The following is a 21,336-nucleotide window of genomic DNA, read 5'->3' as shown; positions in this document are numbered from 1 at the left end:
CTGGTGTTACAACAATGTATCACAATGTCCGTTGAAACTAACGGAAAAAGACGGTTCGACTGAGCTGGATTTACATTGTATCACAATGTCCACTGAAACCGACGGTACAAGACGGTTCGGCTGAGCTAGTGTTACAACCATGTATTACAATGTCCGTTGAAACTTACGGTAAAAGACGGTTCGACTGAGCTGGTGTTACATTGTATCACAATGTCCGTTGAAACGTACGGTAAAAGACGGTTCGACCGAGCTGATGTTACAACAATATATCACAATGTCCGTTGGAACTTATGGTAAAAGACGGTTCGACTGGGGATACATTGTAAAACGACATTCTAGTTTTTTTATACAGAGAGCGTTCGCTTTATAAAGAATTTCGGACTGCGAATCAGTCGACTTATTCTAAAAAAAGAAAAAAAGAACGATTCATGTTTCGTGAAGAGCCCAAGCCATCCTGAGAGTGATTCACATGAAATCATTAATGTATTCATTTAAAAATGAAAATAAAAAAAAATTAAATTAAAATATATGCTCGTAAATACGTAATGAATATCTGTTAAAATTAGATCCGGTAAAACAAAAATAAAAATATGGGTTTGATAATATCCATTCTGCGATCCTTCATTGGGTACTTCGAAACGTTTGCTGTTATCTTGTCGATTGTACACACGATATTTTTGTAAGTAGTGGTGAATCAGATATTATCACGCTGATAAAAACTATGTGTTATAATCAACTCATTTGTAAGTTAAACATATCTAAAAGCAAAATTCAACCTTTATTTCGAAGTTGAACATCTTTCGTCAGTAAACACAAGCTCTAAGTCACCTTTAAGAAGCTTTTAACATAGAAAACATACACCAGACGCTTACTTAGTTAGATGGTCAATATTTTTTTTTCAAACATGCCATAAAACATTATATTACATATGGCGTAAGAGTCTTCATTGTTCATTCGGTATTATGATTACGTGACGCAAAGAATATTGAAGCCTTGTTTCTATTTTAAAATATATATTTTAAAATAAATTGACGCTATGTTTCTATGTATATTGACGCTATAATTCTAAATTTAAATTCGGATATAAGCCGTTCCTTTCCCAGCCAATCATATATATATATAAACGACTCTATTCGCTACACTTCTCCATCGGATCAAATTTATAAAGGGAAGATAACGTAAACTTATAAAAGGGTCTGAAAAATTCCCAACGATGTTAGAACTGTCAAATTTGCGTTGCAAACATTTTGGGCGTTCCCTCCGCGGGACTCGAACTCGTACCGCTGTGACATCTATGGCAATACCGCCTGCACAAAGTCCAGCGCCCTAGACCACTCGGCCAGCTTGGCTATAAAAAAATATAGCTTTCGCTGGCCGGGTCATTCCTCCTCGTAGGATTAATCTAGGGCTGTAACTTCGTACACGATTTATGTTAGTACGGGACAGTTCATTTAGATGTTATTATTGTAGGATAGAGGATCAAATTAATGATGCATGTCACAACAAATCAATATTATACAACGTCTCAGAATGTGACGACTCTATTCACTACATTGCTCCATCGGATCAAATTGATACAGGGAAGATATGTAAACGTATAGAAAGGTCTGAAAAATTCCCAACGATGTTAGAACTGTCAAATTTGCGATGCAAATTTTTTGGGCGTTCCCTCCGCGGGACTCGAACTCGTACCGCTGTGACATCTATTGCCAGATGCATTGCAAATTTGACAGTTCTAAAATCGTTGGGAATTTTTCAGACCTATATATATATAAATATACATATGTCACAGCGGTACGAGTTCGAGTCCCGCTGAGGGAACGACCAAAAATTTGCATCGCAAATTTGACAGTTCTAACATCGTTGGGACTTTTCAGACTAAAACAACGCTTTAACCAAATCCATTCTGAAATAATTGAAAAAGCACACAAAAGTTTATAATAATGCTCCTCCCATTAAGTTAAAGCAAACTATATAGCTTTGTGTTAATAAATAAGCAAACTTTTAAATAAAGAATAAAGTCTTTGATTTCACATGTATTTATTGTTAAAAGTTTTTATATCTTCAGTAGTTAAAATATTATTGTTGTCACATTTAGTGGCATTAACAACACCAAGGACACTCATTCTCAAAAGTGTTGAAGGATGAAATGACGATTCTCTATGATTTAGTGGTTCATCTTCTTTTATGATGTCTTATGCAACATATGTACCACACAATTGACAATTTTATTCAGATGAAATTCCAGTTTTGATTTGGTCTCATCGTTAACAAAATATGATTCACTTGAAAGCCATGTTTTTACTTTTGTATGTTTGCGTGTAAAATTGGATTCTATAATTCCTACCAAAGCCAAACAGAAAAAATATTAATTAACAAAAATCTCAGAGAAGAAACGTTTATAACTTGTGAAACTCAAATATTGCAAACATCTTTATTTAATTATTTCAACATCATAACAAACTGGCCATGACTACCTTATAACGATGTTGAAATTAATTTTCAGTTGATATTTTGCAATATTAAAATTTTCAGTCATTATGAAACCTAAAATAGTGCTGTTAAAAAACAGTTATTGAACATCCTAGCAGTCAACTTATTTGATTATATTTAATTCCTTCAAATTTGGTTTCAATACAAATTATATGAAATATAAGTGAAATTCATATACATATTTCATGTTATGGAAAGGTTTACTTTGACAGAAATGAAAACAAAAACCTTCAATAAAATGTATAGTTCTTAGAATGGTTTGGACCAACATGCACACCATAGAATCAAGGAGAGGTAGTTTTTACCTTGAATATCTTCCGAGATTTCAGGTTCTGTAGTACTTTTCCGTGGTAAACAATTGGGTTATTTTCCTCATCATCCCATACATGTGTGATATATTTTCCTTTATAAAAAGTAGGTGGTTTATGTTCGTTGACAGAGTCTGAGGAAGATGGTTCTGATACAGGATGAGCCAATGGTTTTGATGGAGGTTCTATTGATGATGGTGGATAATCTGAAGCTGATGATGAATTGCATGATATTTTTAATGAATGATGTGATGAAACAGGTGGTTGGATCTCCATTAATTCACTTGACTGACAATTGTTTTTTATGTTGAGTTCCGAGTTTTCAAGTAAAATTAGCTATTTTAAATTTTTTACCAATTGGTTTAAATCAGCCCCTTTTCGAAAAATAAGTTTGTCATCGACTTTGTTTTGCTTCTCTATGTCTTTTCTGTACGTAATTTGTTGTTTAACAGATAAAATTTTGTCCTTTTTATAAGTAAATGTATTCAAAAAATCTTCTACTTCGCTTTCTGACTTCCATTTGCCATCCATTTTTGAAATTGCCTGATGGAGTAAACAAGTTTGGACATTTTTTTTTCAATTTGGCTTCTTTTTCCTCAATTCTCGTTTTCAAAATTGAACCGCTCTCTAACTGTAAGGTCAAAAACTCCCTTATATCTTTTCGCCTCAATTTTTCACCATTTCTTCTTGCTATTTGGATAATTCTTGCTTTGTCATGTTTTGTCTTTAGCCAGTCTAAAGTTTTATAATTACGCAGCATAAGTTTGGCATTTATAGATGTTACATTGATATTGGTGGAAACAGTTTTTTGTCTATCGAGTTGTTCAAACATCCGTTCCATGGTTATGTTAGTTGCAAAGCAGCTTCCACTTTCATGTAATTTTTTCAGGGTTGGTTGATAATATTTTCCATTTGGTAAACAATTTGAAAAAAAACTTCCGACATTTTAACAACATAGCTCCAGTAACATCTTTAATGACTTCAAAAACAATTGAGCTGCATTCTTCCTTTAAAAGTGCCATCTGATATACCGGTGTATCATATTTCTCATCATTAAATAAATCATAATCATTGTTCAAAATAATTTCTGGAGTTTTGGTAATTTTTTCCAGTTCTTCAACAAATGTATTAAATATAGGACCCATTTCAAGTATGGGTAAATCCTTTGATGCTATTGAAAAATAAGGAGCTGTAATTTTAGTATTTATAATTCTCAGTGCCAAAAGAATGCAGTTGATAATATCATTTTCTAGAAGTTGAAGTATGGACTGTCACTAGAACTCACTTCAATGTAGTTAGAAAAATTATTATTTTCATAACTAAAAGGAGGCTGAGTTTCTGCATCACTGAAACTTACACCTGATGAACATGCAAGAAGATCAGGTGGCATTTGGGTTTCAGTATCAATGAAAGATACTTCCTCCTGTTGGTTATATAAACAGTTTGGAGGCTGAGATGCACAGTGACTGTCACTGAAACAAATGCCAGGTAATTCCGCTACATGTTTGACAGCATATTCAGAATCAGACCACAGTTGACTGTCATAACCATCAAACAAATTTGATTGTGTTTGTGATTCTAGATTAAAGCTACTGGAATCTGATTCTGAAATTGTCATACTGCCTTCATCTGATGTACAGCATGTGACATCAACAGTGGATGAATCATCTGACTACGTGTCACTTAGATAAACAGGGAATCAGATGAATGCACTGTTTCTGGAGCGACTATAACCCTTGCATTTGCCCTGCAATGGCAACAATTACAGTCACATGGGTATGTGCATGGTTCAGCAAGTTCCCCTGCAACATTGAAGTCTGGGAAAACATCAATGTTTTCTCTGCAGACAAATCTATATAGTAACGCTATTCTTGCATCATTGCATTGTGGCATTTCCAATAATTGTGTTCTATATTGACATCTTGCCATTTTCTGTAAAATTAACATCTCATCAAATTTTCTATAAATCTATGTAAAGTTATATATTTTCGTCAATATTCTAGTTTAAAATCTATAATGTTTGGATAAAATTAAAGCCAAAGACGACAGATGGAATTAATAAATGGTTTTAGAGAATGATTGTTTTCATAACTAGTCTAGGACATAAAGAAGAGAGCTCTTTATATGTTAGCCCAAGCAACTGCACAATGTTTCTAATAATACTAAATAAGTACATACCAAGTAAGGCCTGTTATACAGGAAATGTATCGTGTTATACAGGAAATGTATCGTGTAATACAGGAAATGTATCGTGTTATACAGGAAATGTATCAATCTAGAATAAAGAATGTAATAAAACATCACCAATGGAAAGGAGAAAAATACTATGTTGTACTGTTTTCATATGAAATAAAAAAAAAATATATCATGCATGATAGATTTATTGGCTGCATCATGAAATTTATCACTTTAAAACTTGTCAAACAAAATGAATTCAGTTGTACATGTATTAAAGTTGTTTTAGTTGTCAAAATAAGGTTTAACATTACACAAATTAAAACATAAATTGTTTTTATTGAAATTAATAGAACTTTGACCCAAAATGTATAGAAGAAAAGAAATGAATGGATGTTAAAATTCAAAAGAAAGTTACATTTATAAAGGGAGATTACTCAGTAAAATTCATGTTTTTTTTTTTTTGGTCAGTTTTTCCTTTTTTTGTTAATTTGTAAAATGTTTTAATATGTAGATGATTTTTTAATAAATGCTGAAATTTTTAGTATTTCTAAAATTAGGTTATTATATAAGGCACTGTTATGAGTTTCCATCAAGTTAATAGGCTTTAGAGTTATCTTCCTTTTCCAAAGGAAATCTGAAATATTTATGGTAAACCCAAAATAGATTATGTGAGACTATATTAGATTTCTATTTTTGCTATAAATTAAAGCTCAAAAGTATTTTGTTGCAATCTGTGGTAAACTTTTGCTATATTGATTAAACTATCTATGCACAACAACAGAAATATATTCAAAATTTAGAATGTAATTGACATACAAAATCATTATTAATTGGTCAATGAAACAAAAGTGTGAGAAGCTGAGCCTGATTGTTTTTGTGCTAGACCAAAGAAGAAACAGCCCACAGGTAGGCAACCCAACCAGACACATTATTTGGATTCTTTAATCTCAATTTTCAGATAACTTCAAAATGTTTAACCTTACGAAGTGACTATAAAGCAAACATTTTCAAGTAGAATCTCCGTATACTATGTAATGTGAAGTATTTCTGAAAAATAAAAGATTGTTTCGCTGAGAAAAAGAGCCATACTTAATATTGATGATAATTTGTATATATACATACTAAGGGTTCTTCATGACCTCTTTTTGTATGTCGCCATATATTACTTTCCTTGCGCCATGAATTCAAAACAAGCGCGATGTGTTCATTTGACGTGCGCCATGTATTCAACAATTTGCGTCACACATTACAAATCGACAATGTATTTCCCAATTACGCTTACTTATTAATTACCTATACCTGTCATAAGTTATTGTGGTTTAATTATAAAAAAAAACTTTAATAATGGCAACAACACAATGACCACACCTACTTTAATTCCTCTAGAGCTGTAGACCTGTTGTCAAGCCTATAGGGAAGGGAAAACTTCACCTTAGTATAACTGAGTTGGACAGTGCAGATAGAAAGATTTACCATAATTGTTGTTTATGAATTTTTATGTTGAAGTTTGTGCTATTAAATACGTCTCTTCAACCTATTATACTTTCTTTGGCAATTTATTTTCTGTGTTAAAGGACATGCGCCACAATGAAAATGTGTCCAACCAGAGATTGAGCCATGTGTTCATTTTGATCCATGGAGATCCCTGATACTTACTTTAATTGAAAATGAATATTCATTTTTAAAATTTCACTATGTATTGACCGTAATATTATATAATTATGTTTATTTCACATCAGTTTGACATCTATGGAAAAAAAGGTATAATTGTTGATAAAAAATAATTTCTATAGTCTACATGTATCATATGTAGTTGATGTGCACAATGGATATCCAATTAAATCAACCATGTAGTATGTTATCATTAAGGTAATATGTGTTTACTATATTTTTTCGAAATATTTTCAAAACTTCAGATATAATTGAAAAACCAGATTGTCATGAAGGTATAACTAGAAGCATGATTATCTGTAAAAAATGACTCTTATAAAAGTTTACTAGTAATCTTCTTTATATACAATTTAAATAACTTATTTCTAATAATTTTTGCTAATAACAAGGGAAGCAATGTAACAAAGGAAAGGCAATCCCAGTTGAAACCCCCTCTATTGAATAAATAACCTACACTCTGTAAAGCAGCATTCATTTAACATGCCAATGTATGTTTCAGTGAAAATGTATACTTATGCTAGTTGTCAACTGTTATTTAATATATTGATGTGATTTTCCAATTCCCCCCCTTTACTTTGTGTTCAATTTGTATATGTAATGTTTTCAAGTGTATGTAAAAAATATTTATATAGTTTTTTTATTTTGATGATTTTTATAAAAAAAAAAGTTTTTAACAATACATAGAGAAAAAAAAACTATAACCAAGGGATTTAACTCTTAACCTCATATTTCCCAAATCCAGTTTTCACACGTATTCACATAATAGTATATTTTGATGAAACACTCAGTCGGGATTTTTTTTACAAAAATTATCGTCTGTTGGAAGTGCCGTTGAGTGCCAGCGCATATTACAAAAAAAATATTTGCAAAAGAGAAGAAAACCTGTTCAAGAAAAAAAAGGCAATTGCGCGTATTTGATATCCTTGGTTAATGTATGCATCTGTTATAGCTTTATATTTGATCTACTTCTTACCTCCAATTCAAAATGTCAACCTAACAAAATTATTCCACAACTGAATCATACGATTATGTCCTGCACGTGAAACATGAGGAAGACCAACGCAGGAATTTTCATCTAGAGTTGTCTTCCCTTTCCGGTGCAGACATAAATTCCGGTAGTATTTCTGAAGTAGCTACCCGAGACGATTTGAATGTGTAATGACAGTACAGGCAGGTGATCAAGTCAAGTAAACCTTATTTAAAGTCGATAAATCAAATAGGAAATACAAGCTCTGTACAACTTTTTGTCGTATACACGGGTCATTAGTTATTCCCCCAATGGTAACCTCAATACACCAGCAACCTCCGGAGATAAACGAAGAACGAATAACATCTATTCGGGGACCAATTAGGAGCTTCAGATGAGACTTCGGGACACTTTAGCAACAACTCAGCAGATTCACTTCAGACTTCAACAGGTACACATATGTAATAAATTACTTAGTAATTATTCGGGTTTGGTAGGTTCATTAAACCTCGCCCCTTTATCGTCCACGCTTACGACAATTGGCGTCGTCGACAAGCGGTCATAATTAATCGTTTGTAGTGATATTTTTACTTTCATTTTAGTGAATTGTTTACCACGTGTTTCGTATCTCGGACTTTGTCATGCTCTAGATATGCGTTCCTTACACATTGAAAAATGAATGCATATGTGACAAAATAAATACACTTCCATGTCATGAGTCACCTTTTATTCATATAAATAGTTCTTCCTTGGAATGTATCGTCAACATTTCTTCCTTCGTCAAGCGTCTTTCAGAGAGCATCAGATTGTAACAGGTCGAGGTCGCCATTCTATTTTTACGATGAGCTATTTATAAAAGTTGTAAACAAAAATAAATCGGAAGTGTAAAAATGAATTGAAACAAACAACGTGTGCTATAGTTTTTAGGCGTTACGCTTTATTATTAAATGAATGATTGTCTGTTTACTACAAATACACATGATAATTAAAATGTTATACATCTATCATGTATTATTGAAATGATTGTTGCAGTGAAAAAAGAAAACAATGGAGAAGTGCATGAGACAAAAAATAAAAAAGGAAAATCAGAGTAAATCATGTCGGGCACTATATATGAATGCTAGTATTTAGGTTAAACGCCTTGTACCCAGCATAGTAAATTATCAACAGACAGAAAATGAAAATAATTACTTTACATGAATATTAAATTATAAAAATAGATAAAGCACACAAAATTTAGAATTGCAAGAACTATTTCATCAGACTATTACTATCAACTTGTACCAATTGTTTAGAATAATGTAATGGCGTACGCTATCAAATATCAAATATAATTCCTGACATAAAGACTTTATTAAAGACAATAAAATTGAAAAATGGCTTCCAACATTAAATGTTCAAATCGCAACCGAGACTCAGTTTAAAAATTTAGAGGAACTCGACTTAACTAAGGCAAGACGTCTTATCAAGAAAAGAAATGAGATTGGACCCGTGAATCTCTTGCTCTTATTAGAAGATAGGGTTACTAGGCTAGAAATGTCTCATGATCAGTTTAGACAAGAAGTTAGGTCAGACATTAGTAAACTTGTTGAAACAGTAGAGACAAAATTAGTAATTAATGATATGCTAATGCAAGATCAGAGAAATAGCTTGCAATTCTATGAAAGTAATAATAAATCAATGTCAGAGGTCAATATCTATGACACCGAAACAAAGGTCGATGCTATCATCACAGAGAGCTGTATTAAACCTGCATAAAAATACAGTATCATTTGCACAAGAAGAAATTCCTTTAAAACTGGTAAACACCAACTCTGAAGTTAAAGTGTCGAGAGTTATAGTTCCTAACACCACAACTATACCAGCTGATACAGTCATGATCATTCATGTTGAGGTTGACACGCCTCCTACGGAAGATTATATAATAGAGCCATACGTAGTCAATAAAAACATTTTAATATCAGCTGCACTTTGCAATGGTGAAATAGGCAGAGTAAATGTTATTAATGATTCCAACTTCTCAGCAAAGTTACATCGAGGTAAATGTATAGGGCAAGCAGAATCTGTTGATGAGACAGTTAAGAAAGATTAAAAAAAAGGCAATGCAAGTACGGCAATCCAAAGTAGCTGTTGATCGGACAAAAAATTGAAATTAAAAGAAACACTAAACATGACTTAGAGTTAGGGTGTTTTACTATAGTTCAACACAAGATAGATACTGGAAATTTGTCATCAGTAAAGCTTAACATGCGTAGAACACCATTAGGCTTCCACGAGGCAGAACAAAAACAACTTAATAAAATGTTAGAGGCAGGTATGATAAGACCAAGTATCTCTGACTGGGCATCAGTACCTGTATTAATTAAAAAGAAAGACAACTCAGTACGCTGGTGCTTAGATTATCGTCTTTTAAATAGTAAGACCGTCAAAGATTGTTTTTCATTGTCGATAATAGAAGAATGTTTAGACGCGTTGCAAGGGAACAAGTATTTTGGAATTTTGGACTTAGCCTCGGGTTATTATCAGATCAAAATAGCAGACAAAGACTGTAAGAAAACAGCATTCATAACCGAATATGGATTATTTGAGCATACTCGCATGGGTATGGGGTTATGCAATGCTCCAGCTACATTCCAGAGAACCATGCAACTAGTTCTTAGAGGTTTGATATGGACAGAAGTATTGGTATATATTGATGATGTAGTTGTAATAGGGAAAAACTTTGAGGATGCATTACAAAATCTGAAAAATGTATTTGAAAGGTTCAGAGAGCATAACTTGAAATTAAAACCACGAAAATGTGAGCTTTCCCAAAAAGAAGTGTTTATAGGCAAATTTGTCAATGCAAATGGTATTTCTGTCGCACCATTCAAGATAAAAGCAGTAATAAAGTGGCCTAGACCAACAAACCTAAAAGACCTAATGTCATTTTTTAGGTTTTACAAATTATCATAGAGATGATATCAATAAATTTGCAGATCTAACATACTATCTATATGAACTAGCACATGCCGAAGGATTTTTATGGCTTAAACGCCACGAGGAGGCTTTCAAAAGATAAAGAAGGCATTAACATCAGCACCTTGTTTTGGCATATCCAACGCCAAACGATGAATTGATATTAGACACAGACGCTTCTTATAACACCATAGGAGCGGTGCTTTTACAAGTACAGGATAGACAAGAAAAAGACATTTGCTATGCAAGTCCTGTACTTTTAAAACCCCAAAGGAAATATTGCACAACAAGGAAAGAATTGTTAGCTGTTGTAAAATTTTGTAGACATTTTAGACATTATTTATTAGGAAGACGCTTCACTCTTAGAACTTATTACAACAGTTTAGTTTGGCTCTTACGGTTTAAACATATTGAAGGACAACTAGACAGATGGTTAGAGGAGCTAGCACAGTTGGAAATTATACATAGGCCAGGTAAAAACCACACAAATGGTGATGGGATGAGTCGAATTCCAAATGAACTTTCAGAATGCAATTGTTACATTGCAGGTGAACAGCTAAAAAATTTGCCATGCGGAGGATGTAAGTACTGTACAAGAGCAGATAACCAATGACGCAGATTTGAAAGTGATGTGGATGATGTCATTGCTTTGTCAAAGAAAGAAATTAAAGAACCACAAGCAGAAATTAGGATAGCAAAATCAAACCTGTAGGGCTTGACGCCCTTTCAACACCCAGTGATCAAGATTTAGATATGACATTGCCATATATAGATGGTGAACCATTGCAAATAAATCATTCAGTTGACCCTAATGAAACTTTGTCATACTCAGAAGAAAACTTAGAAACACCAAATAGTAACTGGGCACTAGAATATTCCAGTTCAAAGCTTAGGGAAATGCAAGAAAATGATAATGACATATCACCTGTGATTCAGTGGTTAGAAACAGGTGAACAACCAACACAAGCAACCCTGAGACTTAACAGTCCAGCTACTAGATATATGTGGCTAAGTAGATTTTGCTTAGAATTCCATAATCATGTTCTGTATTACAGATATTTAGAAAAGATAGAAAAAAAAGCTTATGTTTAGTAGTTCCGTCAGATTTAAAGAAAGAAATATTACACCACTGTCATAATGAAAGTAGCAGGTCATTTAGGGGTAGAAAAAACCTTACAACGCATCAAACAGTCATTTATTTGGCATCGCATGGGAGTGTCATCACATACTATGTTCTGACATGTAATATCTGTAATAGCAATAAAAAGACAAATATAAACCCAAAATTTGGATTAGGTTCCTTCCATGCTGGGACACCAATGGAAAGATTGCATTTAGACATACTTGGCCCGTTCAATGAAAGTGAAGATGGTAATCGCTATGTTCTCATGATGATAGACCAGTTTACAAAATAGATAGAAATGGCTGCACTTCCGGAACAGTCTGCATTACTAACTGCTAAAAAGGTACTAATTCATTTCATCACTACCTTTGGATGTCCTCTAGAAATACACACTGACCAAGCTAGGAACTTTGAAAGCAAATTATTTGCAACCTTATGTGACCTTTTGGAAATAGCCAAAACAAAAACAACACCCTATAGACCTTCATCAAATAGACAAATTGAAAGATACAATACCGTGGTATTAGCAATGATCCGATGTTATATTGAAAAGAAAAATAGATTGTGGGATAGAGATTTACCAGTACATGCAATGGCAATACATTTGACAGTGAATAGAAATACTGGGTTTACAGCAAATTAACTAATGTTAGGAAGAGAGACAAGACAGCCAATACATTTACTCTTTGGTTTATCACCAGATGTTAAAAGGGGCAAAGAAAAAGACCCTTAGGTTATTGAACTAGCTGCAAATATGAGTAAAATCCACCATTTTGCAAGAGAAAAATTGAAAACAGCACAGCTGAGGAAAAAGCGGGATTATGATTTGAGACTTGTTGAACGTAGAAACAATGTTGGAGATATAGTGTATCTTTATGATTCATCGACTTAAGTTGGTCATAGCAAAAACTTAAAGCACCCTGGAAAGGGCCGTTTCTAATAGTAGAAGCCAATGCGACAGCAGATGAAATCTCAGATATAGAGGATTTTATGGAAGGTGAAGATTAGCTAGTGGTTGATGAAGTGGGAGAAAGTATGTCAGAGACACATGAGAAGGATGATGATGAGTCTGCTAGTCATTTCGATGGATTTGAAGTTACAGTAAATAAAGATGAGTGGACCAGGACTGTTAACGTTGTACGCCTTAAGTCCGACATTAGACTCGGAAACCCTACAGACATTGAAAAAGCAAACTGGAGATCGTGAAGAGGCGCCATCTACCTCCCAGACTAAATTTCATGTCACATTTCCTTCAGACAATAGTTTACCTAAAGGTTTATCGTCTTATGAAAGAATTCCAAAAGAACTGCTACCAAGCAACATGAAGTTTTGTCCAATTTGTGACATACCTAAGAAATTGCATATCAAGAGGCACATTTTTAGGACACATGTCCCATGGTTTTGGTCACCAACTACGGTGTATTGGTCATGTGAGGCACAAGCTTGCAGTAAAAATAGTTTAACTTATCTTCACACAGTTCCTCATGCTCAAGATACAACATCATTTAATAAGCAGAATTTAAATCAGTGGTGTCAATTAATGAATGGTTCTCTTTTCCTCTTGTTACAATGGTTGGAACTTAATACATTGGATGAATTAGTTGATTTTATCACCAGTAGAAATATTAGAGCCAATGGCACATTCACAGAAAATTAAATTAAATGTATGAGATTTTATTCCAGATTTTACAGTAATACTCCTACAGAAATATTTACCATCAATCCTCCAAATCAGAGAAGTTTTATTCAGTTTGCGCCGGTGGAATTTTTTTTAATCTGCTTAATCTGCTCAACTGTGTATATTGAAATGCACTTGAAAATTAATTGCGGTCTCGTGCCGGTATTTACTAGATCGATCTATTGATTAATTCTCAAGTCTGAATCACACCTGCGCTTGATCAGACACATTTTTTGACATACTAGAAATTTTATTAATCAAGCGCTGGAATGATAAAGATCAAATTTCGTACCAGTATCGTATTGCATATCCCTGAGCATGTGTACTTCAAAACATAGATGCTATAAAAATATAGAGCATTTTCTTTTTGCCTCTCTACAAACTAATATTTTGTCAAAAGATATGAACAATGACTTAAAGAATAGAGCAAACATCACGCTGTAAGATGAAGAACTTTTTTAAAAGAAAATCTAACATAATATCATAAAAATGTTCCCCTCAAAAGGTTGGTTTGGTGAGTGCAAAACGAAAGTGAAAGTTGGGAAAATGGTTATTTATAGTCCAAGACTAATTTTCTGTCCAATCTTCGTGGACTCACCCTATTTTCTTTGCGGAAAATTATTTTTTCACATGTCCTTAGAAATGCTACATAAGTGAAAGTTTTATTGAATCAATTAACATATTTTTTAAAAAATCCTAAAAATATGCACTTGACTATAGAAGTCTATGGGAAAATTAATACGATACTGAGACCTAGTAAGCCAGTTTTTCAAGTAAAGTTGGATATTCAGCAAGTGGTCTTTACCAGCTGAAAAAGTAGTACCCCAATGCAGGTAACACTTTTAAGATGAATTAGCCAACTTTTGAACCTGATTTTGTATGGTAGCTCTGGTTTTTTGCATTTATGGTTAATCTTTACCAAATTTGGAAATGCATTTTGTTTTCATGAATTTGTAGGATATCAGTTCAATAAAATTATTATCTTGACTATTTATGATGAGCATATCTATATTCAGGTAATCTAAAGCAAGTAATACTCCTGCATAAAGGATAGTTTTCAAGTTACAACACATTTTAAGTATGTGGTTAGGACTTGAAAATAGTCATTTTTCATACATTGCCTCTTATATATGAAAAAATGAATATTTTTTTTATTTTTTGTTTTTCTTTTAAATAATTAGCTAAAATGAGTTGCCATATAACTGTGTGGTTGATTTAAACACAGAAATGTCCCAAAAGTCATCAGCCAATTTTTTAGTGGACTTTTTTTAGTGGTTCAAATGGACAGATTCTAATGCGGCAAGAAAAATAATGGTATTTTTTTCATATAAAAACTGAATTATTTCAAAATGTACCTAAAGTAGACAATTGTTATTATAATATTTATACCAGTAAACTATTTTTCTTGCATCATAGCTATCTGTTTTAAAGAAAAAAGTCCTTTTCCTGTCATATTGCGGTCCATTTGTATCTGCCTGGGGTACCAAAATGGCTTAAAATCAGTATTTTCTGCATATGAAAAGCTATATTTTTTAAAACTATGATATTGGTATATTTTTTTCTGGATTTATTATAATTGAAATGACCGTATCTATAGTTTAAAACAGTTGGTTGTACCGGTCATTATACTTTACTTTAAACAAGAGGCTCCCTCGAGTTAAAGACAAAAAAGTAGGTTCGGATATTAATATTTCCATATATGGAACTCACAAGTGGGGATTAAATCATGATTTGGAACTCATAGTACAGCTCATGTATCTACCATGTTAGAATAAACCACGAAGTTGCTTAGGTTGACTAATGCAGCTGGTTTTGATCAAAAGTAATCTTTTCTGGCTAACATTGAGATATTAGTCTTATGCCTGGAATAGGGTACCTATATAAGAATTTTAATAGAAAACTCATGTTTGTAGCAGGGCAATGATATTCTGAATTTTCAGTATGAAAATGAATACTCTAGCAGAAAAACAACAACTTTTATGATTATATTGAAATGTTTATTAGTAGTAAGCCAGCTTTTCAAGTAAAGTTGGATATTCAGCAAGTGCTCTGTAACAGCTGAAAAAGTAGTACCCCAATGCAGGTAACACTTTTAAGATGAATTAGCCAACTTTTGAACCTGATTTTGTATGATAGCTCTGGTTTTTTGCATTTATGGTTAATCTTTACCAAATTTGGAAATGCATTTTGTTTTCATGAATTTGTAGGATATCAGTTCAATAAAATTATTATCTTGACTATTTATGATGAGCATATCTATATTCAGGTAACCTAAAGCAAGTAATACTCCTGCATAAAGGATAGTTTTCAAGTTACAACACATTTTATGTATGTAGTTAGGACTTGAAAATAGTCATTTTTCATACATTGCCTCTTATATATGAAAAAATGAATATTTTTTTTATTTTTTGTTTTTCTTTTAAATAATTAGCTAAAATGAGTTGCCATATAACTGTGTGGTTGATTTAAACACAGAAATGTCACAAAAGTCATCAGCCAATTTTTTAGTGGACTTTTTTTAGTGGTTCAAATGGACAGATTCTAATGCGGCAAGAAAAATAATGGTATTTTTTTCATATAAAAACTGAATTTTTTCAAAAAGTACCTAAAGTAGACAATTGTTATTATAATATTTATACCAGTAAACTATTTTTCTTGCATCATAGCTATCTGTTTTAAAGAAAAAAGTCCTTTTCCTGTCATATTGAGGTCCATTTGTATCTGCCTGTGGTACCAAAATGGCTTAAAATCGGTATTTTCTGCATATGAAAAGCTATGTTTTTTAAAACTATGATATTGGTATATTTTTTTCTGGATTTATTATAATTGAAATGACCGTATCTATAGTTTAAAACAGTTGGTTGTACCGGTCATTATACTTTACTTTAAACAAGAGGCTCCCTCGAGTTAAAGACAAAAAAGTAGGTTCGGATATTAATATTTCCATATATGGAACTCACAAGTGGGGATTAAATCATGATTTGGAACTCATAGTACAGCTCATGTATCTACCATGTTAAAATAAACCACGAAGTTGCTTAGGTTGACTAATGCAGCTGGTTTTGATCAAAAGTAATCTTTTCTGGCTAACATTGAGATATTAGTCTTATGCCTGGAATAGGGTACCTATATAAGAATTTTAATAGAAAACTCATGTTTGTAGCAGGGCAATGATATTCTGAATTTTCAGTATGAAAATGAATACTCTAGCAGAAAAACAACAACTTTTATGATTATATTGAAATGTTTATTAGTAGTAAGCCAGCTTTTCAAGTAAAGTTGGATATTCAGCAAGTGCTCTGTAACAGCTGAAAAAGTAGTACCCCAATGCAGGTAACACTTTTAAGATGAATTAGCCAACTTTTGAACCTGATTTTGTATGATAGCTCTGGTTTTTTGCATTTATGGTTAATCTTTACCAAATTTGGAAATGCATTTTGTTTTCATGAATTTGTAGGATATCAGTTCAATAAAATTATTATCTTGACTATTTATGATGAGCATATCTATATTCAGGTAACCTAAAGCAAGTAATACTCCTGCATAAAGGATAGTTTTCAAGTTACAACACATTTTAAGTATGTAGTTAGGACTTGAAAATAGTCATTTTTCATACATTGCCTCTTATATATGAAAAAATGAATATTTTTTTTATTTTTTGTTTTTCTTTTAAATAATTAGCTAAAATGAGTTGCCATATAACTGTGTGGTTGATTTAAACACAGAAATGTCACAAAAGTCATCAGCCAATTTTTTAGTGGACTTTTTTTAGTGGTTCAAATGGACAGATTCTAATGCGGCAAGAAAAATAATGGTATTTTTTTCATATAAAAACTGAATTTTTTCAAAAAGTACCTAAAGTAGACAATTGTTATTATAATATTTATACCAGTGAACTATTTTTCTTGCATCATAGCTATCTGTTTTAAAGAAAAAAGTCCTTTTCCTGTCATATTGAGGTCCATTTGTATCTGCCTGGGGTACCAAAATGGCTTAAAATCGGTATTTTCTGCATATGAAAAGCTATATTTTTTAAAACTATGATATTGGTATATTTTTTTCTGGATTTATTATAATTGAAATGACCATATCTATAGTTTAAAACAGTTGGTTGTACCGGTCATTATACTTTACTTTAAACAAGAGGCTCCCTTGAGTTAAAGACAAAAAAAGTAGATTCGGATATTAATATTTCCATATATGGAACTCACAAGTGGGGATTAAATCATGATTTGGAACTCATAGTACAGCTGATGTATCTACCATGTCAGAATAAACCACGAAGTTGCTTAGGTTGACTAATGCAGCAGGTTTTGATCAAAAGTAATCTTTTCTGGCTAACATTGAGATATTAGTCTTATGCCTGGAATAGGGTACCTATATAAGAATTTTAATAGAAAACTCATGTTTGTAGCAGGGCAATGATATTCTGAATTTTCAGTATGAAAATGAATACTCTAGCAGAAAAACAACAACTTTTATGATTATATTGAAATGTTTATTAGTAGTAAGCCAGTTTTTCAAGTAAAGTTGGATATTCAGCAAGTGGTCTTTACCAGCTGAAAAAGTAGTACCCCAATGCAGGTAACACTTTTAAGATGAATTAGCCAACTTTTGAACCTGATTTTGTATGGTAGCTCTGGTTTTTTGCATTTATGGTTAATCTTTACCAAATTTGGAAATGCATTTTGTTTTCATGAATTTGTAGGATATCAGTTCAATAAAATTATTATCTTGACTATTTATGATGAGCATATCTATATTCAGGTAACCTAAAGCAAGTAATACTCCTGCATAAAGGATAGTTTTCAAGTTACAACACATTTTAAGTATGTGGTTAGGACTTGAAAATAGTCATTTTTCATACATTGCCTCTTATATATGAAAAAATGAATATTTTTTTTATTTTTTGTTTTTCTTTTAAATAATTAGCTAAAATGAGTTGCCATATAACTGTGTGGTTGATTTAAACACAGAAATGTCACAAAAGTCATCAGCCAATTTTTTAGTGGACTTTTTTTAGTGGTTCAAATGGACAGATTCTAATGCGGCAAGAAAAATAATGGTATTTTTTTCATATAAAAACTGAATTTTTTCAAAAAGTACCTAAAGTAGACAATTGTTATTATAATATTTATACCAGTAAACTATTTTTCTTGCATCATAGCTATCTGCTTTAAAGAAAAAAGTCCTTTTCCTGTCATATTGAGGTCCATTTGTATCTGCCTGGGGTACCAAAATGGCTGAAAATCGGTATTTTCTGCATATGAAAAGCTATATTTTTTAAAACTATGATATTGGTATATTTTTTTCTGGATTTATTATAATTGAAATGACCATATCTATAGTTTAAAACAGTTGGTTGTACCGGTCATTATACTTTACTTTAAACAAGAGGCTCCCTTGAGTTAAAGACAAAAAAAGTAGGTTCGGATATTAATATTTCCATATATGGAACTCACAAGTGGGGATTAAATCATGATTTGGAACTCATAGTACAGCTGATGTATCTACCATGTCAGAATAAACCACGAAGTTGCTTAGGTTGACCAATGCAGCAGGTTTTGATCAAAAGTAATCTTTTCTGGCTAACATTGAGATATTAGTCTTATGCCTGGAATAGGGTACCTATATAAGAATTTTAATAGAAAACTCATGTTTGTAGCAGGGCAATGATATTCTGAATTTTCAGTATGAAAATGAATACTCTAGCAGAAAAACAACAACTTTTATGATTATATTGAAATGTTTATTAGTAGTAAGCCAGTTTTTCAAGTAAAGTTGGATATTCAGCAAGTGGTCTTTACCAGCTGAAAAAGTAGTACCCCAATGCAGGTAACACTTTTAAGATGAATTAGCCAACTTTTGAACCTGATTTTGTATGGTAGCTCTGGTTTTTTGCATTTATGGTTAATCTTTACCAAATTTGGAAATGCATTTTGTTTTCATGAATTTGTAGGATATCAGTTCAATAAAATTATTATCTTGACTATTTATGATGAGCATATCTATATTCTGGTAACCTAAAGCAAGTAATACTCCTGCATAAAGGATAGTTTTCAAGTTACAACACATTTTAAGTATGTGGTTAGGACTTGAAAATAGTCATTTTTCATACATTGCCTCTTATATATGAAAAAATGAATATTTTTTTAATTTTTTGTTTTTCTTTTAAATAAATAGCTAAAATGAGTTGCCATATAACTGTGTGGTTGATTTAAACACAGAAATGTCACAAAAGTCATCAGCCAATTTTGTAGTGGACTTTTTTTAGTGGTTCAAATGGACAGATTCTAATGCGGCAAGAAAAATAATGGTATTTTTTTCATATAAAAACTGAATTTTTTCAAAAAGTACCTAAAGTAGACAATTGTTATTATAATATTTATACCAGTAAACTATTTTTCTTGCATCATAGCTATCTGTTTTAAAGAAAAAAGTCCTTTTCCTGTCATATTGCGGTCCATTTGTATCTGCCTGGGGTACCAAAATGGCTTAAAATCAGTATTTTCTGCATATGAAAAGCTATATTTTTTAAAACTATGATATTGGTATATTTTTTTCTGGATTTATTATAATTGAAATGACCATATCTATAGTTTAAAACAGTTGGTTGTACCGGTCATTATACTTTACTTTAAACAAGAGGCTCCCTTGAGTTAAAGACAAAAAAAGTAGGTTCGGATATTAATATTTCCATATATGGAACTCACAAGTGGGGATTAAATCATGATTTGGAACTCATAGTACAGCTGATGTATCTACCATGTCAGAATAAACCACGAAGTTGCTTAGGTTGACCAATGCAGCAGGTTTTGATCAAAAGTAATCTTTTCTGGCTAACATTGAGATATTAGTCTTATGCCTGGAATAGGGTACCTATATAAGAATTTTAATAGAAAACTCATGTTTGTAGCAGGGCAATGATATTCTGAATTTTCAGTATGAAAATGAATACTCTAGCAGAAAAACAACAACTTTTATGATTATATTGAAATGTTTATTAGTAGTAAGCCAGTTTTTCAAGTAAAGTTGGATATTCAGCAAGTGGTCTTTACCAGCTGAAAAAGTAGTACCCCAATGCAGGTAACACTTTTAAGATGAATTAGCCAACTTTTGAACCTGATTTTGTATGGTAGCTCTGGTTTTTTGCATTTATGGTTAATCTTTACCAAATTTGGAAATGCATTTTGTTTTCATGAATTTGTAGGATATCAGTTCAATAAAATTATTATCTTGACTATTTATGATGAGCATATCTATATTCTGGTAACCTAAAGCAAGTAATACTCCTGCATAAAGGATAGTTTTCAAGTTACAACACATTTTAAGTATGTGGTTAGGACTTGAAAATAGTCATTTTTCATACATTGCCTCTTATATATGAAAAAATGAATATTTTTTTAATTTTTTGTTTTTCTTTTAAATAAATAGCTAAAATGAGTTGCCATATAACTGTGTGGTTGATTTAAACACAGAAATGTCACAAAAGTCATCAGCCAATTTTGTAGTGGACTTTTTTTAGTGGTTCAAATGGACAGATTCTAATGCGGCAAGAAAAATAATGGTATTTTTTTCATATAAAAACTGAATTTTTTCAAAAAGTACCTAAAGTAGACAATTGTTATTATAATATTTATACCAGTAAACTATTTTTCTTGCATCATAGCTATCTGTTTTAAAGAAAAAAGTCCTTTTCCTGTCATATTGCGGTCCATTTGTATCTGCCTGGGGTACCAAAATGGCTTAAAATCAGTATTTTCTGCATATGAAAAGCTATATTTTTTAAAACTATGATATTGGTATATTTTTTTCTGGATTTATTATAATTGAAATGACCATATCTATAGTTTAAAACAGTTGGTTGTACCGGTCATTATACTTTACTTTAAACAAGAGGCTCCCTTGAGTTAAAGACAAAAAAAGTAGGTTCGGATATTAATATTTCCATATATGGAAC

At 32.0% G+C, this 21,336-nt stretch overlaps 2 protein-coding genes across 13 annotated transcripts in view; one reads left to right on the top strand and one right to left on the bottom strand.

The window, feature by feature from the left end:
- Positions 1–13,482, bottom strand: part of LOC148599197 (choline/ethanolaminephosphotransferase 1-like) — a 31,020-nt gene extending 17,538 nt beyond the window's left edge. For 2 of the 12 annotated variants that reach the window (XR_015918106.1, XM_088559054.1), the window contains exons 1-3: positions 7,624–8,292; positions 4,980–5,076; positions 2,799–3,013 (exon numbers count right to left, since the gene is read on the bottom strand). Coding sequence is in view for 1 of the 12 variants with exons in the window: in XM_088559053.1 (XP_088415179.1) it covers positions 4,980–5,076; positions 8,341–8,351 (108 nt within the window). In the remaining 11 variants the exon portion in view is untranslated. Of the gene's footprint in view, positions 1–2,798; positions 3,014–4,979; positions 5,077–5,957; positions 6,027–7,623; positions 8,293–8,340; positions 8,464–13,414 lie in introns of those variants that run through there. The other 10 variants (XM_088559049.1, XM_088559053.1, XM_088559050.1 and 7 more) reach the window with 9 other exon arrangements.
- On the top strand, positions 11,997–12,341 carry LOC148599198 (uncharacterized). Its single transcript, XM_088557169.1, has one exon. The coding sequence runs from the start codon at positions 11,997–11,999 to the stop codon at positions 12,339–12,341; it is 345 nt and encodes a 114-aa protein (XP_088413295.1).
- Positions 13,483–21,336: the final 7,854 nt, after the last annotated feature.

The sequence above is a fragment of the Perna viridis genome, chromosome 13 (genome assembly GCF_037379345.1).
Source record: "Perna viridis isolate PV_CMFRI_1.1 ecotype Kerala chromosome 13, ASM3737934v1, whole genome shotgun sequence".
Taxonomy (NCBI): Eukaryota; Metazoa; Mollusca; class Bivalvia; order Mytilida; family Mytilidae; genus Perna; species Perna viridis.
This window is presented reverse-complemented; position numbering and strand designations above follow the sequence as displayed.